This window comes from Siniperca chuatsi, linkage group LG11, assembly GCF_020085105.1.
Source record: "Siniperca chuatsi isolate FFG_IHB_CAS linkage group LG11, ASM2008510v1, whole genome shotgun sequence".
In the NCBI taxonomy this organism is placed as follows: Eukaryota; Metazoa; Chordata; class Actinopteri; order Centrarchiformes; family Sinipercidae; genus Siniperca; species Siniperca chuatsi.
Window position 1 is genome coordinate 899,117 of NC_058052.1, and position 18,094 is coordinate 917,210.

Consider the following 18,094-nt stretch of genomic DNA (forward strand, 5'->3'; position numbering starts at 1 on the left):
TGAAGTTTATCAGAACACAAATGAGACAAGAATCAGGTTGGAAAAATGAGAGACAGAGTGTTTCTGGGGCTTACTGTACAAAAACACAACTTTATAACTTTATTCACTGATTTTGGTGGACGGACAGACATGTGGCCGAGGCCCGGCGGTCTCGCAGGGCAGCCGGTGCGTTGTCGGTGCTGGGAGCTGCTGAGGCCAGAGCGGCCGGTGCTGGTTGACATGCAAACCTCCAAAATGACCCTAAACGTCCTGCGGTGCGCTGTGGTCGGCGTGCGGCTCCTCGGTGCAGCAGTCCCGGGAAAAGAGATCCCACAAGTAAGAAAGAAAAAGCACAAAACAAAAGCACATTGCTCCGAAAATACCCACGGGAACCTTACCACCTTCCAGACTGCGGCAGCACATTGCTTAATTGAACAGATCTGGGTTCCCGTTACACAGATGATACTCCTAAATCAGAAGGTATGACTTTGTCACTGACACCAGCTGTGTGTGCACATTAAATCATTCCCCAACAATGGAAATTGGCTACATTCCATCTTTATGTTACTGATTTGAATAGAAAAACAACATTAGGCTATATAAAGCATATGCAAATACACATGAGCCCAGTTTATATCTATACTGTATATATTGTATTATTAATTTAGATTCAATTTATGATTAATCTTTGATTTTTCCAATTAATTCAGTCAAATTTTCAGTTAAATCATGTGAAAATATTGTGTCAAGCTGTTGACTGTTGGCTCATAGTATCATCATATCATATGTTATTCAAAGATAACATGAAATATAAAGAAATAATGTATTCAGAATGATAAAGAAATGTTTGAAAGAAAGATTTGTCCCTGTATAGCTGTGGAAGTCCCTGCCTGGGGCTCTCAGGCAGACACACTCAGTGTCCTCTTTTGAATCTCTTCTTCAGACTCACTTTATCTTATGGCTCTTTCTTAAAGGCCCAGTGTGCAGGATTTAGTGGCCTCTAGTGGTGAAACTGCAGTTTGCAGCCATGTGAACCCCGCTCGCCTCGCCCTCCCCTTGTGTAGGAGCGTGTAGCAGAAACTACGGTGGCCATGAAAGATATGAAAAACGCGAACGGCCCTATCTCGAGCCGGTGTTTGGTTTGTCCTTTCTGGGCTACTGTAGAAACATGGCGGTGCAACATGGCGGCCTCCGTGGAAGGGGACCCGCTCCCTCTGCAGATATAAAGGCTGATTCTAAGGGAACGAAAACACAATGATTCTTATTTTCAGGTGATTAAACACTGATGAAAACATACTTTATAATATTATATTACATACAGCTCTTCCTAAATGTTCCACACTGGACCTTTAACTGATGAATTTGTTGCAATTATTTAAACTCTTTAATCTTGTTTTATATCTTTGTTTTGGATTATTTGGATATATTGGTTTTTATTGTAAAGCACTTTGTGCCTTCCTGTAGTGGAAGGTGGAGTTACAAATGTCAGGATGTTATATATGTGAGTGCTTAGAATCCCTGTTTCCTACTGCTGCTCACTGGAAGCCTGGCTAGAGAAGTATGTTTCCCATTTAAGCAATATTACACTCCAGGGTGAGCTTTGACGTCATTATTGGCACAACTTGGCACTGACCGCATCGCTGAGGTGCCAATAATGACGTTAAAGTCACCCTCGAGTGTAATGTTGCGATTTATTCAACAGTTACCAACAAAATTAAAGATACAACAAAAATGTTCAAGTGTTCGTTTTTCTGCTAAGTTTGCTTCTAATTAGTTATTTGATGTTAGAACGGAGGATGGGCCGAACAGTTTCCACGTGATCCAATCATTTCCACCGACTCCAGAGCGTTGTAAAGTCCAAAAGTCAACATTTATTGAAAACACATAGATTAATCATTTCCACAATTCCCAACATGCTTTCATCGAACGGAATATTCTGCTGGTTTGTTGGCGTTTCACCTTTCAAAAGCAACATTTTCACTGCTCTCCGCAAACAAGGAGGCAGCACCTGGAGGACTCATGTTTTGGTGACGAGCACGTCCTAAATGTCTAGTTGACCAATCAGATTGCTTGGTCGGAGCCTGAGATTATTATGTGAAGTATTTCAGGGCAGCAGAGAGAACTTGTTCAAATACTGTATATCAGACCCAGAGTTTTATTTATAGATGATGTTGGGAACTGTTGGTTGAGATTGCGTTACATTGTCAAGAAATAGTAATAAAAGTCAAACATACAAAGAGATGTTAAGATATGTCCAGTTCACTCCTGCACGCGTGATCATCTGCTGCATGAAGTATGTTCAGGTCACAGCTGAGAGCCACTGCTGTGGAGAACATGGGGCCAGCCTCAGCAGGCCTGGCACTTGTTTCTCTCCCAGCCTGGTCTGGGCACGGCATTCACCTTGTACTTGGCCGGCTGAAGGACCACGCCGAACTTGCCCTCCAGACTGGGCAGAGAGCGGCCTGGTGGGACCGAGAGGGTGAAGCGCTGTAGGATCCAGGACAGGAAGAGGAAGAGCTCCATCTTGGCCAAGGCCTCGCCCAGACACACCCTGACCCCGGCACCGAACGGCAGGTAGCTGGGCGACGGGATGATCACACCTGTGCCTTCACTGTTCAAGAACCGACCTGCAGAGCAAGAACACACACAAGCAACACTGAGCCTCACAATCAGGGTCCAACCCTGCTGCTAGCTCATATTTGGGCCACATGTGAAAAATACTTCAATTTGACATTTTGTTATGCCAGAAAAACTATAAGGCCTCTCAGTTCCATTGCATAAGAATCAAGCAACAGTTATCTTAAAGGGTCAGTTCATTTAAACTTTAAAAAATACATCTTTTCCTACTTAGTGGGATCTAGCCATTCATTTAGTTTTATTTGTCCAGGGTCTGAGATATCTGTCTCCACCTCAACACAATGGAGGTGAATGGAAGTGCAACAACAACTGCTCTTTCCAGAAACAATGTCCCCATGAGGTGAGGTCTGGATCGTCCTGCACAATCAGGAGTTTTTGTTTTGCAAACACACATTGCTGTTGCTGCTAAATGCTATTTTGCACCACAAATGACATTGCATGCTCGTCTTGGGTGGACTATCAGTCTCTAGACACTTTACACTTAGTTTTAGATGGCTTATTCCTTTGTTTCATCATTAATGTGGTTCAGTAAAAAGATGACTTCAATTATCTGTCAAAGGCCACAACTGGCCTTTTTCCCAGCGGACATGAGAAAAGGGCCTACTGGCTCCATAAAAGACACTGCAGTGCATCATTTTCCAGGATAAAGTACGGCACATTGGACAGAAGTTTCCTCTCACCAGGGTCAAAGAGCTCAGGGTCTTTCCATTCCTTCTCGTCATGGTGCAGAGACCACAGGTTGATGATGACTCGAGTTCCTTTCCTCACTGTGAAATCCCCGATGCTGCAGAGAAGCCCAGAGACGGAAAGGGGAGGCTATAGGAACAGTGTTCTCTCAAATGGGATGTTTACAGGTTTGAAATGATTTTCTGTGCATGAAACAAATATCTTAGTACGGATTAAATCATGAGCAAAACCCCCTGGAATCAGTCCAGTTTGTCAGTATAACTGGTGCGGTACTGATCAGTCATTGATCAGCTGCATGTTTCCATCCCATCAGAGGCGGATGGCAGTGTTGGGGGTACCTGGTGTCACTGAGGGCCACATGGGGGATGAGCAGAGGGGCCACAGGGCGGATCCGTAACAGCTCCCTGATGGTGGCCTCCAGGAAGGGCAGACTGCCTCTGTCACTGAGCTGGGGGGACCGCCCCCCCCCCACCTTACTGTCCAGCTCCTCCTGGATACGCCTCTGCACCTAAACACACACACACAGATGGGTTTTTGTCGTATCCTTCAGGATTTTGAAAAGGTTTCACAAACCCATGATTCATAACATTTTCTCAGTCCTTGAGTTTGTACGAATTTCACACTTTTTTAGAAATATAACTTTTTGGCATTTTCGACCTTTTTTGCATAGCGGACAGTAAATGAGGGGAGTCGCAGGGATATGACATGCAACAAAAGTTCACGTTGGCATTGTGGTATGCGCCTTAACAGTTCAGCTATCAGGACGCGCTGTGTGAATTTCCCACTTCATATACACAAAGTGAGTGTTCCCTGCAGATGTGTTGCTCTCAAAGTTTAGAGCAGTCTTATAGCAGATTGTGGGTTCTTTTGATTTTATCGATGAGGCACTGATGGCACTTCTCACTGTAGTTGCTGACTAGTAGACTTTAGCAGTAGCGATATATCACCACAGACATTTTGTGGTAACACTGTTGAGGATGTAGCATCTGTGTCATCATCCACATGTTTCTGAGGAGATGCTTCTAAGTCTAGATTATCAGACATTATGAGTTTCATCAGTCACTGGGGCCTGAAAATCCAAGTGTGGCAATAAGGGGCGGGGTTCACATGGCTGCAAACTGCAGTTTCACCACTAAATGTCACTAAATCCTGCACACTGGACCTTTAAAGGAAACAAAGACTTTAAAAACCGGAACCAAGACTCACATAAGGAGAAGTGACATTAACTATTGAGAGCCTAAGTTGTGGAAATAAACTTAACTTGAATGGAGTCAGGGTAGCATCTAGTGGACCCAGAGGAACTGCAGCTGAAGGCCAAAAACCTAAACCCAACTTTAACACTAAGCCGAACTCTAACCGAATTCTGACAGAGTATCAGTCGAGTACAACATGGCTGTATGGCTAAATAAATGCATTCCATCATCCAAACAGACGAGGTATGATGGAGAAAAAAGCTTTTACACCCCAAGGCAACGCCCCCACCTCTCGCGCACAGCGCTGCTGCTGCCCTTACCTGCGGGTGATGGATGAGGTAGGTGACGGCCCATTTGAGCACGGTGGTGGTGGTCTCCACACCGGCTCCAAAGATGTCTCCCACAGTCATGAGGAGGTGGTCGTCACTGAGGCCCACAGACTCTGCACTGATCTCTGCTGTGTTGTTGTTCTCAGCGCTGCGCTTGGCTCTCAGCAGAGCGTCCAGCAGGTCTCTCTGCACATGGTCACTGTAGTCTGCCTGGGAGGGGGCGCCGTGCCAATGTACAGTACAGACACACTCATGGTATACAGTTTACTGTATTTCATGGGGTTTGCCTTTAGCACAGTGAAGTATGTCAGTATTGGTGTTTCACAATAATAATCATTTCGAATGCTGAGACAGATCGCTTGACTGGCTTGTTGATCATCTGACTGTCTGACTGTTTGTTAGCGTATGGCCTGAACTGTTTTTAATTGATTTGTACAAAACCAATGGTAAGACTTTATTTTACAGGTCTCAAAACTTTGAAATCAGTTTCTAGGACGTTTCCTGGAAAGCAACTATGTAATTTGGTCCTAATTGTAAAGAGAACAATGCTCCGATACAGTCTCCACTCAGTTATTTGGCTTTTTAAGAACGGAGCCAGGTAATGATACGATAGCAGTTACACAGCTGGGTAGACGTCATAAGCAGCTGTCGATTTCCAGAGAAATTCCCTTGAAAAAACTGCTAAAACCTTAATGACAAACTGACAGAGTCCCATTTACACCCAAGTAAACATTGCTTCAGCCTCATTCACGATATTTGTTGAATTGTCTGTAATTTACACTACACAGAAAGACGAGCTTTCCATTCCTTATGTTCAGCTAACCTGTTATGCACTGACTAAAACTTATCAAACGAAAGAAGCTTGCACTAACAGTGAACTGGAATGAAGTGAAAGTGGGCCAGTTGAACAGCGTCTGTATTTTCCCTTCCACTTGTCCTTCCTAAGAGATCAAAGTTACAGATTGTGGGCATGTGTGGCCCCTGGTCAGCTACACCTCGTTAGTGACAGCACAGGGCATATTGTTAGTAAGAGGCCGACTGTACCTTGTGTTCATCATATTGCTTCTGTAGAAGTCGGTCTCTGATTGAAACACACTGCTTTAGAAGACGCAGGTCTGCATTGGGAAAAATCTGTGACAGAGAGACAGACGTCACTGATTTGTGTTATATATACAGTGTGGTATATAATTAGTGCATATATATTTTCTTTACATATTTTATTATAAATATGACTAACAGAATCTCTATAATATACCTTCTTTGTTCTGCCATCCTTCTTAGCTAAAGAAGACACAGCGTTTCACACTGAGCCACATTTTAGGGTCAAAGCAGCAGGAGAGGACTGTTCTTCCAGCACAAAAGTTGAAAGACAGATGCTTTTCCACACAGATATCTTATGGGATTTATGGGAAATGTGGTCTTATATCACTAAGACAGTGGCTACACAGCAAATATCAATAGTAATTAAGTATTAATTATACTAATAAAACACGCTGATGTTTAAAAATACTCTAGATGCACCTTTAATTGTGTTCCTGTATGTCTCCTGTATGTTCCTATGTCTTCTTGTTTATTGCCTCATTTCCCACATTCAAATTCTGCTCTGAGGTTTTTCTTCAGAGCACTCGTGTGGTCTACCTGTAACCAGGGGAAGATGTCCACCAGGCTGTCCTTGGCCACAGTGTCCACGATGCCCTGGCTGTAGCGAAGCATGGCCTCAAACTCTGGGTCTCCTCGGTGGTAGGAGGAGTTGAAGCAAAGCGAACAGATGACGTTGGTGACGGCCCGAGTCAGCTCAGGAGACAGATCCAGGGCCAGTCCAGCAGCTGCGGTCTCAGACAGGACGGAGCATAGAGACTGGGCCTCTGCACAGACTGAGCAGGAAACAGGCGACAGACCATCTTCACTTACTGCATGTTTACAAGGCTTACTCTCTAAAGAATGTTCACTTATTTCTACTGTACGTTGTGTGAGTCACAGCTGCTGGATCTCCTTCCTCCACTGTTGTCCAGAAACTGTTAAAACACATCAGTGAGCCGCTCTGTTGCACCACATGTGGATTCATCCGCCGCTGGAAATAGTCCCCAACAGACGCACTGCTGTTTTAGTAGCATTTTCTAAAAACTACAGAGCCCAGCAGTTTTAGGAAATGTTTAAAAATGAAACTATATATCTGTGAGGTGTTTTTAAAGGTGTACGTCTGCAGTAGGAGCCAATGGGCTCGGAGCGGAGAGCCGCAGACAGGATGGGGAAGTCAAAGTCTTGAGCGACAGACTAACACGTTGTTGGTGTGGGTCTTTTCATGGGAACTGCTGAAAATAAGAAAAATATAGATATATTGCCAGACTTGTGTTTTAAGCTGTAACACTCCAACCTCACCTGTGAGAGTCCTGAAGAGCAAATCCACAGGGAGCAGCACATAAAACTGAGCAATGTACATTTCAGTTCTAATTTTCGTGCAGATCTTTAACTTAAATAAACGTAGCAAGTAAAAGTCCTACATTCGAAATCTTACTTAATAAAAGTAAGTATTCGCAGCAACATGTACTTCAAGTAGCAAGTAAAAGTAGTAATAATGCAGAGTGACACCTGTCAGTGTGATATCATATGACTGAATGATTACAGATGCATTACTGCATATGCAGCATTTTATGTTGTAACTGGCTGAAGTAATTTTGACTACTTTATATACTGTTGGGCAGTTTAATGTACAGTATAACAATGCATCATATTTTATTAACTGATCATATAGTTTGCATGTAAAACCTTGATCCTCAAAGTAACTATAGCTGTCAAATAAATGTGCTGTAGTAGAGCGAAACGTTCACTGTGTGTCTCTGAAATGTCGTGGAGTAGAAGCATGAAGTAATAGAAAATACAGTATCTATTTTGGCAGTACAGTAGAGAGAGGCAGGGGAGAGAGAGGGGACCACACGCAGCGGGAGCCCGGGCTGGACTCGAACCCGGGCCGCTGTGGCGAGGACTCAGGTCCACCAGGTGAGCTCCCGGGGCCCAAAGTCCAAGTATCTCAAGCTTTACTTGAGTAAATGCAGGCTGCAGGGACTTTCATTAACACGATGAAACACTCTTCCATGTGCACGTATTGTAATAACACTGGCATGTGATCTATAAACAAAAGGAAGCTCTCCGTAATCCTACACTACACCTCCATTCATACATGTCATCTTTGTCCTCCCACGTCCCTGTCCTGTCCCCTGTCCTGCATCCAACCCAAACACCCTATAACAAAATGACCATTCGTCGATGAATCTGTTATGACGACAAGATAATCGATTATTCATTAGACCTCTGTGACATCAAGCCGAATCCCTTTGGGTTTAGGATTGGTACTGGGCCAAAAGAAGCCAGTTCAATATGTCGGCTTTGTGATGGGCATTTTCCCTGTTTGAATCTTCTGCTGCAGCCCTAAACTGAGTCGCTGTCGGCTGAGGAGGCTCAGATATTCCACTGATGCGCCCCGAATGCATGAAACATTTCAGTCTGCTTCACAGGCACATTTTACTTTTACACTTTCATACTAGATGTTTCTCACCAGATAGAAGACAGAGAGCTATAAAGCATGTTACACACTGATCTCAGATTGTTTAAGGGTTGGTTACATGAAGATAATTAAAGGGCAGTCAAATTCACTGGGTTTATTTCCACTTTAAGCTTTATTGTTTCTGATTTGCTCTTGTTTAGATTACTCCGAAAGGCAGACTATGTGTAGAATACTGCACATATTAGCACATATTACGACGTCTATGTACAATTTTAAAATGCAGACGATGTTAAAGGGTCGGCACACCCAAATTACAATCAACTGGAGATGGTCTTCATGGGCGTTTGGTAGAAAGTAGTTCAACTGTAAACTGTGTGCAGCGAGTCTGTGGATTGGCCACTGTTTCTGCTGACTTTCTTTAACTTCCAAACACCTCCCTTGCATTGGTTTGGAGGCAGAAATGTCGGAAACAGATACCTCAGAAATCAAACCAAAACTGTCTGCATGGAGAGATACCTCGAGAGGGAAGACAGAACACCGGTTTTTGTAATTTGGTGAACTGACCCTTTAACTGATCACTTTTACATACGTTTTACACAGAACTTCCAATATTCTTCATTAATAAGCTCTTTAGGGCTGCGACCTAAAGAGAACACAGTTCATAGGGCTGCGTTAGGTGAGAGGAGCCATGCTGGAGGAGTGTAGAGTGGACTGTACTCACTGATCTTCTCGATGGAGGCAGAGCCCTCTCCAAACATGCACAGAGCTCCATGCACTATTTTCCTGTGGAACCTCCAGGTGGCGCTGAAGTCTCCAAATGCAATGTCTTTCCCATCTCTGGTCAGAACATCTGTGGTTACCTTCATCACACATGGGACAGGGATGGAAAAGGAAGAAACACAAATGAGCCCCGCTGCTGCTGAGAAGAAGAAGACAATGAAGAAGAGGTATACCCACAGTTCTGGGTCTTCCTGCAAATATCTTTCCCTTCTTCAGCAGGACTTCTTTGGCGTGTGTGTGCTGGTTGACGATGATGACACAGTGGGAGCCCATCATCAGCGAGTACGTCTGTCCGTATTTCTCCTGCAGCCCCTTAAACAGCACGTGAGGAGGGTGTGGGCTCCGCAGGCTCAGCAGACTGCCGATCAGGGGGAGAGCCGGGAGAGCCGGGAGGCGGGCCAGCTCCTGGGCATCAGGCGCAGACATCCTGAGCTTCAGCTGCCGCGCCAACAAAGCCAGCCCCACGGCCAAAAGCACACACAGGCACAGAAACCAAGCCATGTCCGGAGCAGAGCGCCCTGACAGGGGGGTCAGGTTCAGCGGAGGCCTCTGCAGGAAGGCCCGGAGCTGCTGCGGGCCGCGCTTTTATGCAGCTCCTTCAATGCCAAATCCTTGACTCTGAATATTTAAGGCTGGGCCAATTTCAACCAGATAAGATGACACACAGAAAACCATGACGAAACAGAGCCACATTCCAGAGGCACTGAAGTGAACCGCGGTCCTGCAGTGGCGTCCTGTGGCATTTGTACTTAATATTTCCACTCCAACTGTTTCTGACAGCTGGAGAAGTGCTGACTGTGCAAATGAGCATTTTACACAGAAAACATGTGATCACTCTGTAAATGAGGACACACTGCCATACTGAGCATTGAACTGCCCAACACTGTAAAACTCCAGCCGCAGTTGCTTAAAATCCAGCACAATAATTATATATAATAATATATCTAATAGCACAGCGTCACGTGAAAAGCAGAATTCAGGACTTTTACACTGCGGTATTTCTACTTTTACTTAAGTAAAGAATCAGCTGGTATAAGTTCTCCCTGTTCTTTTCTTTGTTGTTCTCAAATTCTCTTGAAATTGCAGCATATGTTCAAAACATTTGATCCAAGTCTGCAAGCAAACAACAGGCCAATAAACTTTATTTATATAGCGGAGACGTCACAAAGCGCTTCACACAAGAAATGACACGCATCCTTCATACAGACAGACAGATGAACAGAAAAACTAGTCCAAACTCCAAATCCTGGACCGAGGAGCAACCAGCACACCCTGATCAGAGGCCCTCAGAGACCTGCTCCAGTCACCATGTCGAAGTGATCACAGTAACCTGGAATCGGATTCTGAATTTGATGGGGAGCCAGTGAAGAGTGCCGCCTTTTGGAGGACCTGGTCTAAAGCTCTGCTGAGGCAGGTGAAGAGGGGGTCCAGTACACAGACTAATGGACTCCGAAGAGTCTTCATCCGAACTCTGACGGTGCAGAGAGGCCTTGTTATAGATCAAATGCTTGTGCTAATGGAATACAGAGCAAAGTCGATGTAAGTGCTTTTAGCTTTGCAGCCTGTGAATCATGTGAGACGGAATGCGATCATCAGCGCGGTGCCGTCTGGTTTGGCCCTGCCCAGGCACCGTCGCTAGCAGACTCAGGAAATGGCTTCAGAGTCCCAGCCGCGGTTTGGCCAGTCCGTCAAAGGGTTATTATCCGATAAGGTGGGCTCCTGTAGCGGGGATGTGATCGCACTGACCCGCCAAGTGCTGAAGGGATCCCGCAGTCAGGAGGTAAAACCGCACCGGTGATTTAATGCAGAAAGGGTCGCTGCTGCTAACACCAACAGCCTCCGCTGGCTAGCACGCAGCGCCACCTGCCGTGCCTCCACCAGAAGGGCTTTCATTTGGGAAACTCCGCTAAATGGTTTATTTAGTAACTTGATACCGCTAATGCAAGCTAACTAGTTCAGTTCAATTCAGTTCTGGAACAACGTTTTTCCATTTGCCATGGTGAGCATGCTAACATGCTAATGAGCATGCTAACATGCTAATGAGCATGCTAACATGCTAATGAGCATGCTAACATGCTAATGAGCATGCTAACGAGCCCAGCTCTGCCTGCCGTGCTGCTGGGACACGGCCTTACTGTGAAACGCCGTTAGGACTCTGTTCCCCGGGTTTCGTTAAAGTAGCGATACGGGGCACCGACTGATGAGTTAATGAGGCAAGCATGGGGGGCGGGGCGGGGCCCGGACCCGGGCCTCACCGCCCCCTGTACCAACACACAACTTGACTGGGTCATTTTGATCCTGTTTATTAAACTCCGTAAACCAGAGTGGCGGCAGAGCAGCCGGGGGACCTCAGAGGGAAACCAGAACACATGTTCTCCATGACACATGGCCCGGCTTGAGGAAAATCAGTCAATAAAGTTGTTTCGTCTTTTCCATCCTCTGCACATGCGCAGTGTAGATGCTTACGCCAAAACGCCACGAAGAAGACCAACTTCCGCTGCCGAGGGCCGCCATTGTGTCTGCTTCCCGGTCCCTCAACTGTTGCACTGACGTTGAGTCGTTGTTCACCGTTCCCTCTCTGCTGTTCTTTGTCTTACGTGAAACGAAACTGAACATTTTTATATAGTTTGGAACCATTTGTCTGACAAAAGCAAGCAATTTGAAGACAGCTCCTTGGGCTTTAGGACGTTTAAATGTTTGACATTTTACTTGACTAACTGAGGAAATGAGCTGCAGATGGAATGGTAGAGGAAATAATCAGTTGTTGTCTCTTCCAGCTTCTTGGCCAAGCAGCAAGAAACATGGTCATTCAGGAGGATGCCATCCTGCACTCTGAGGATGTAAGTATGAAAATATGCAGTCTGATTATACAACAGTACCACACACAGTACCACGTCTGAGAGTCCGTTTCCCAGATTCCATTCCACCGGGGGTTCTCTGTTGTGCTTGTGACAACTAAATGAAGTAATAACAGGTCAAGGTGTCTGCTGTTGCTTTTATGATCCATAAGATGGCTCAGTTCAACATCATTATCGTCTGTCTTCCAGAGTCTGAGAAAAATGTCCATTATCACCACACATTTACAGTACCAGTGAGTATCATTCAGCTGTTTGAGTACAAATATGCGAAACTCATTCATTTCTGTTCAAACTGGAAGTGAATATTGAAAGAGTATGTCTGTCTGTCTGTCTGTCTGTCACTAAGGCAGGAGGCCATCCAGAAGAAGTGAGTCTAAGCACTACACTGTTGATGCTTCAGCAGGAACAGCAGTGACGACGTGCACTGACTCTCCTGTGTTTGCTCCTTTCCATCCAGTGTGGAGCACTCCAAAAACCTGCAGGACCAGCTGAGACACTTGCTGAAGTGACGGAGCAGAAGAGGACCTCAGGAGGGGGGGTCCTGCCTGTGATGACCAACACCGTCTCAGTCGGGGGTCCAGCGTTTGCTCACACGGATAATCTGCCATAACTATACTTTGTAACACGCTGCTGGCCGGTACAGGTGGGACTGTCATCATTTCCCGTTTTGGAAGTGATGTGCTGCTCTGTATCAAACACACACACACACACAGTGCCTGTGTGTGTGTGTGTGTTTGACAAACCACTAAATCCTCCACACTGGACCTTTAAGGTGGATTCATGCATTGAAAAGTGTGGTTTGGGATTTCATTGTGTGTGTAGTCATTTTTGCCATTCAGGGTTTGAGAGGACAGTAATTAAACAAGAAGACATTTTACACGGTTGAATAAGATGAAAAATTATGAATTGGGAAAAGTTTTGGCAAGGACACAGAGTCCAGATCCCTTGTGGTTCAAGGATGGAGCAGATCTTGGCAGCGTGCACTGCAGGAGAGCAAACAAACTGCTTAAGCCCCATCGGGTGCTCTTGGCTTCGCGGGTCGGCCCAGGGGACAGCGCGTACGCTTCTTCGAGTCTAGTTTAATGTGCATTTAAATGATGCATTAAAAAAGATTGCTGCTTTAACATGTAGTTTCCATTTTGTGACAGCTTTAATTTGAAGACAACTGTCGTGACATGAAACAAAGAGGCGTCAGCAGCGTGCCACCTAAAAATGAAACGAGCCAGTGAACAGGAAATGGAAAGTCTACATTAAAAGAATATTTCTCCATAAACTGAGAAATTCTAACCATTACCTGCTCCGACTCATGATGAGGAGCAAAGGGACAAAGTTATCAGCAGCCTGAAGGCCCAGCAGCTGCCCTGACGGCGGCCCTGACGGCGGCCCTGAAGCCCCGCTGCTGAGTCTCGTTACCTAATGCAGCTGCACGAGTTGTACATACTGGCCTTCAGTGACAACCAGGCTAGTCAGCAGAATCCATGTGTGTAGATAGTTATAGAATCATAAGTAGTAGATATTCATCTCTAAGGTTGCTGTGTTTTTGAGAGTGACTGCAGATCTGAGAAACACTGGAAGCAGCAGTAAAACATTTCTGTGATTCGAGACGTTTTTTTAACCGTGGTTGATCCAATTGACCCGACAGCGTACCATATACTTCATAGTGTATTACTGTTAAACTATTAACTGTGGCTTGGAAGGTACAAAAACACAAACAATATGGAAATGGTTCTTACGTAAACTATATGATTTGTACTCTATTTTCAGTGTCTCTGAAGAATATCGTGCCTGCTGTCCACATCGAACCCTTCAGAGTTTTCAAATGGTCAAATGTTACAAACATTTGGGAATATGAGGTTGAAAGCTTCTTTCCTTGGGAACAGCAGCTGAGAAAAGACTCCCGCCACGTGAGGACTTCTCCTCCACGTTGGCTTCTAAGCTTCTAAAATCTAAATTGGATCTTTGTGTAGAAGCAAATGTCTCTTGTGCTAGGCAGACGTCCAGTACGGTCTGCATGATGTCTGTGCTTGACAATTTAGAAAGACATTTTCTTTTTTTCACTGCATTGGTTCTTTTAATTTCATCTGTTAAATTGCTCTTTTAATCTTAATGATGTTTGATGATGTGATACTGAACTACATGTACATCTCTTGGTTTTATGTCTTTTGTGAACGACTTTAAGTCGTCTGAAAGGTGCTATGTGCTGTAAGTTACTGCTGTGCTGATACTGCATGCCTCTCCCTCCACCTTCAAACCTTTTGCCTCGGCTCAGTGCATCACAGCTGAAAAATTCCTCACGCATTATATCTTATGTGAGAATGTGTGATGGTCTACATTACATTATTTATTCTTATTATTTTGGTATGTGAATGTTAAAAAGCAGATCTTGATCTCAGTGAGACTACCTGTTGAAATAAAGGATTAACTAACAAAAACTCTTCTAAAGCCTTTAAACTCCACAGTCAAACTTCAGCGAACCTCTGACCTGTATAACTGAGCTGTCTGCTTGTCAAATGAAGGCCTCAGGAGGAGTTTTTGTTCAGTATTTGCCTTCAGCCCATATCTAACCCCCCAACGCCTCAGGCACAGAGCTGGCCTTGTCCCACGTGCTGCCAGGCCATTTTCAGCTCCTTTCTTAAACCTTGAGTCTAAATAATGTTTTTCCCCTGCGACAGCGCGTCGTCTTATCAGAGCCTCGAGGTCTGCGAGGGTACAGGTCCGGGGACAGCGGCTCATCGAGGACACGTCTGCCTCAGAAATCTTTTCACCTCAAGACTAAACACTGTTTGTGCTGACCGGTCAGGCTAATAATTATTTCCAAAACATGCAAGTTGTCATTTATACAGAAACCACAAGCATTTTTCTAAGAGCAAACTCTGAAACAGCGTTTCCTATGTAAGTTCATACATTTACTGATGCTTATCCCAGCATCCACTGAGGGACCTTCACTTAAATCTCCAACTGAAAACAAATGAAGGGAAAAGCCACCATAAAGTGTGTTAGTAAGGTGTTGTTCCAGAACAGCTTCAGTGCTCCTTGTCATAGATTCTCCAACTGTGTGGAACTCATTCTTTCAAAAGAAATTCCCTCATTTGGTGTTTTGCTGATGATGTGTGTCAAACATGTCACTCCAAAATTTCTCATAGTTCAGGTGGGTTGAGATCTGGTGACTGAATTCCATAACATGATTCACATCATTTTCATAGTCCTCAATCCAGCCCTGGTCCTGTATAAAAGCATCTGCATTATTATGTTTCCACACACATTCAGGTTTTGCCTTTAATTTGTCTTTTTCCACTGAGCAAATAGTCCCAATCAAAACTGTCCACAGTGACCCTCTGTGGATGATCCGGAGCTACCAGGACACTGTTTCAGGAGAGACCCATTACTGTTGAGTTTTGTTTACTGTTGCCATTTTTCACTGCTTTGGGTAGCACAAAGGAAAATCTATGCACCTCCATTGTAGTGGGGGTAAACAGAAATTTCAGACATATCTCAAATCCTGGACAAACAAAACCAAAAGTATCTGCATGGAGATACCAACAGAAGAAGTGAGAAAGGAGTGAAGGACACTAAATGAATACTTCTGAAGCAGAAACAAAACAATTTTATACATTAATGTGCATTATACCAAAGGAGACAGACAAAGTGTGCAACCACCCTTGTGGTCAAAGGTTCCATGAAGGCACCGTGCCCTTAAAATCTATGTATCACAGCAGTTTAGTTTGTACAAGCATTCAGCTCCCTCTGCTGGGAGCTTGTTGTTAATGAGTAACATCAACAACATAGTCCGTATTTCAAATCAGCACTCAGCTTGGCAGCATGGATATGATATGTCAAACACCACTATTGTAATCGCGTGTGTGCACGTGGTTCTCGCCTCATTGTCGAAGTGCTGTGAACTCCTCCCAGGTTAGGACGGCTCTCCTACATCCAGGAGGAGATATGGTGACATTCCCTAAGAAAGCTGATTAAATGCTAATTACTTGGTTTGCTTTTGAAACAGGCACTCTGTGCTGCTTATCACCACTGATTTAACAGGGAGAGGCTGTAAACTCATGTCAAGCATATGTGTGTATATGAAAGTGGTTGCTGCTTTATATCAGATGATCATTTTGCTGCTTTTCAACTTGCTGCTTAACTTTCCACTCTTCTTTTTCCTCCTCTTAAATGTATTTTGTTTTTAATTATATTTACTTGCTTTAAATATGTGTATATACCACATATGCTTGCATGTGCATAGATTTTTCTTTAACGGAGCTGGCGAGTGTATGGTGGCCGGGTCTTGGGGTCGGGTGCAGTGTAAGCTGGGCAGCAGGCAAAGGCGGGGACCTAGGTGTACTGACCCCTGGCATCGCAGACTGGTTCTAGGGACATTGAATGTCACCTCTCTGGCAGGGAAAGAAGCGGACCTGGTGCGTGAGGTGGAGCGGTACCAAGTTGGGCTCACCTCTCCGCATAGCTATGTGTCTGGAACCAAACTCCTGGAGAGGGTCTGGACTCTCTCCTTTTCTGGAGTTGCCCAGGGTGAGAGGCGCCAGGCATTTGTGTGGCCTTCTTGGAGTCGCTGCGTGGCGTCCTGGAAGGGATACCGCCTGGGGTTCTGCTGGGGGACTTCAACACTCATGTGGGCAACGGTGAAGAAACCTGGAAGGCGGTGACTGGGAGGAACGGCCTGCCTGATCTGAACCTGAGTGGTGCTTTGTTGTTGTACTTCTGTGCTAATCATGGACTGGCCATAACAAACACCATGTTCGTGCATAGGGTGGTTCATAAGTGCACTTGGTACCAGAACACATAGGTTATCATCAGATCTGAGGTCGTATGTCTTGGACACTTGGATGAAGAGAGGAACAGAGCTGTCAACTGACCACCACCTGGTGGTGTGTTGGATCAGATGTAGGGGGAAGCTGCTGGACAGACCTGGCAAACCCAAAAGTGCAGCTAGGGTGAACTGGGAAAATCTGGTGGAGGCCCCTGTCCGCAAGGTCTACAACTCCAACACCTGGAAGAATTTCTTGTGCATCCCGGGGAAGATTGGGGACATGGAATTAGAGTGGACCATGTTCAAAGCCTCCTCCGGCTGCTAGGAGTTGTGGTCAGAAGGTCGTTGATGCCTGTCGTGGCGGTAACCTAAGAACCCGCTGGTGGACACCAGTGGTTAGGGAGGCCATCAAGCTGAAGAAGGAGGCCTTACGGGCTTGGTTAGCCCAGGGGTGGGAGTGAGTTACAGCCCCGAGTGAAGGGGCATTCAAGTATCTCGGGGTCTTTTCACGAGTTAGGGTAAAAGGGAGTGTGAGATCGACAGGCAGATTGGGGCGGTGTCAGCAGTAATGCGGGTGTTGTACTGGACCGTTGGCGAAGAGAGCTGAGCTGGAAGGCAAAGCTTTCAAAGTCAGTCAATCTACGTTCCAACCCATACCTATGGTGGTCATGAGCTTTGGATAGTGACCGAAAGAATGAGATTGAGGATACAAGTGGCTGGAATTAGTTTCCTTCGTAGGGTGGCTCACCCTTAGAGATAGGGTAAGGAGCACAGACATCCGGAGGGAGCTCAGCATAGAACCACTGCTCCTTAGCGTCAAAAGGAGCCAGTCGAGGTGATTCGGCATCTGATCAGGATGCCTTCTGGAGGTTTTCTGGATATGTCCAACTGGTAGGAGACCCCGGGGTAGACCCAGAACACGCCGGAGGGATTATAGATCTCATGTGGCCTGTGAATGCCTCAGTGTCTGCTATGTAAGTGAGGATACATTCAATAAAATATTCACAAAAAATGAACAGACAAGAAAGCCTTTGGTCAGGTCTTTGGAGAAGAGACTCAAGTCCTGGGAACACCTGAGCAGTGTTTGGTTTGATGGATGAGAAAAAACAGGATATCTGATGGCATACAGCTTTTCAGTCTGATGTGACTGAGCACAATAATGGTGGTGAGAAGCTGGGTAAGTGGGTGACAAAGCACATGAACTAACAGCAGGCCTATCGTTATCAACAGTTAGTGGCAGCTTTGGGCTAGAAGAAAATCCAGTTAGCATTGAAGCACGTCAATAGTAATTACCCACAGATGTAAATGGTTGACAGAATATTAGAATTTTAAGGGTAACTAACGTTGACAAAAATACAAGTACAATA

General features: G+C 45.2%; 2 protein-coding genes across 6 annotated transcripts; one reads left to right on the plus strand and one right to left on the minus strand.

Annotated features, from left to right (window-relative positions):
* Nucleotides 1–1,831: 1,831 nt before the first annotated feature.
* LOC122883929 (steroid 17-alpha-hydroxylase/17,20 lyase) lies at nt 1,832–10,646 on the minus strand. The gene is made up of 8 exons (XM_044213074.1): nt 9,285–10,646; nt 9,049–9,187; nt 6,464–6,699; nt 5,870–5,956; nt 4,817–5,035; nt 3,642–3,811; nt 3,297–3,400; nt 1,832–2,606 (listed from the first exon to the last, which is right to left on the minus strand). The coding sequence occupies exons 1-8, from the start codon at nt 9,606–9,608 to the stop codon at nt 2,326–2,328; spliced, it is 1,560 nt and encodes a 519-aa protein (XP_044069009.1). The 5' UTR covers nt 9,609–10,646; the 3' UTR covers nt 1,832–2,325.
* A 9-nt stretch (nt 10,647–10,655) lies between these two features.
* borcs7 (BLOC-1 related complex subunit 7) lies at nt 10,656–14,397 on the plus strand. 5 transcript variants are annotated; one of them, XM_044213083.1, is made up of 5 exons: nt 10,663–10,887; nt 11,885–11,947; nt 12,194–12,198; nt 12,312–12,332; nt 12,423–14,397. In XM_044213083.1, exons 1-5 carry the CDS (start codon nt 10,759–10,761, stop codon nt 12,472–12,474), a joined length of 270 nt encoding a protein of 89 aa, XP_044069018.1. In that variant the 5' UTR covers nt 10,663–10,758; the 3' UTR covers nt 12,475–14,397. The 5 variants fall into 5 exon arrangements, with proteins under 5 accessions (XP_044069014.1, XP_044069019.1, XP_044069018.1 ...); XM_044213081.1 differs by having other exon boundaries at nt 10,668–10,887; nt 12,155–12,198; XM_044213079.1 differs by lacking the exons at nt 12,194–12,198; nt 12,312–12,332 and having other exon boundaries at nt 10,656–10,887; nt 12,423–12,608; nt 13,730–14,397.
* Nucleotides 14,398–18,094: the final 3,697 nt, after the last annotated feature.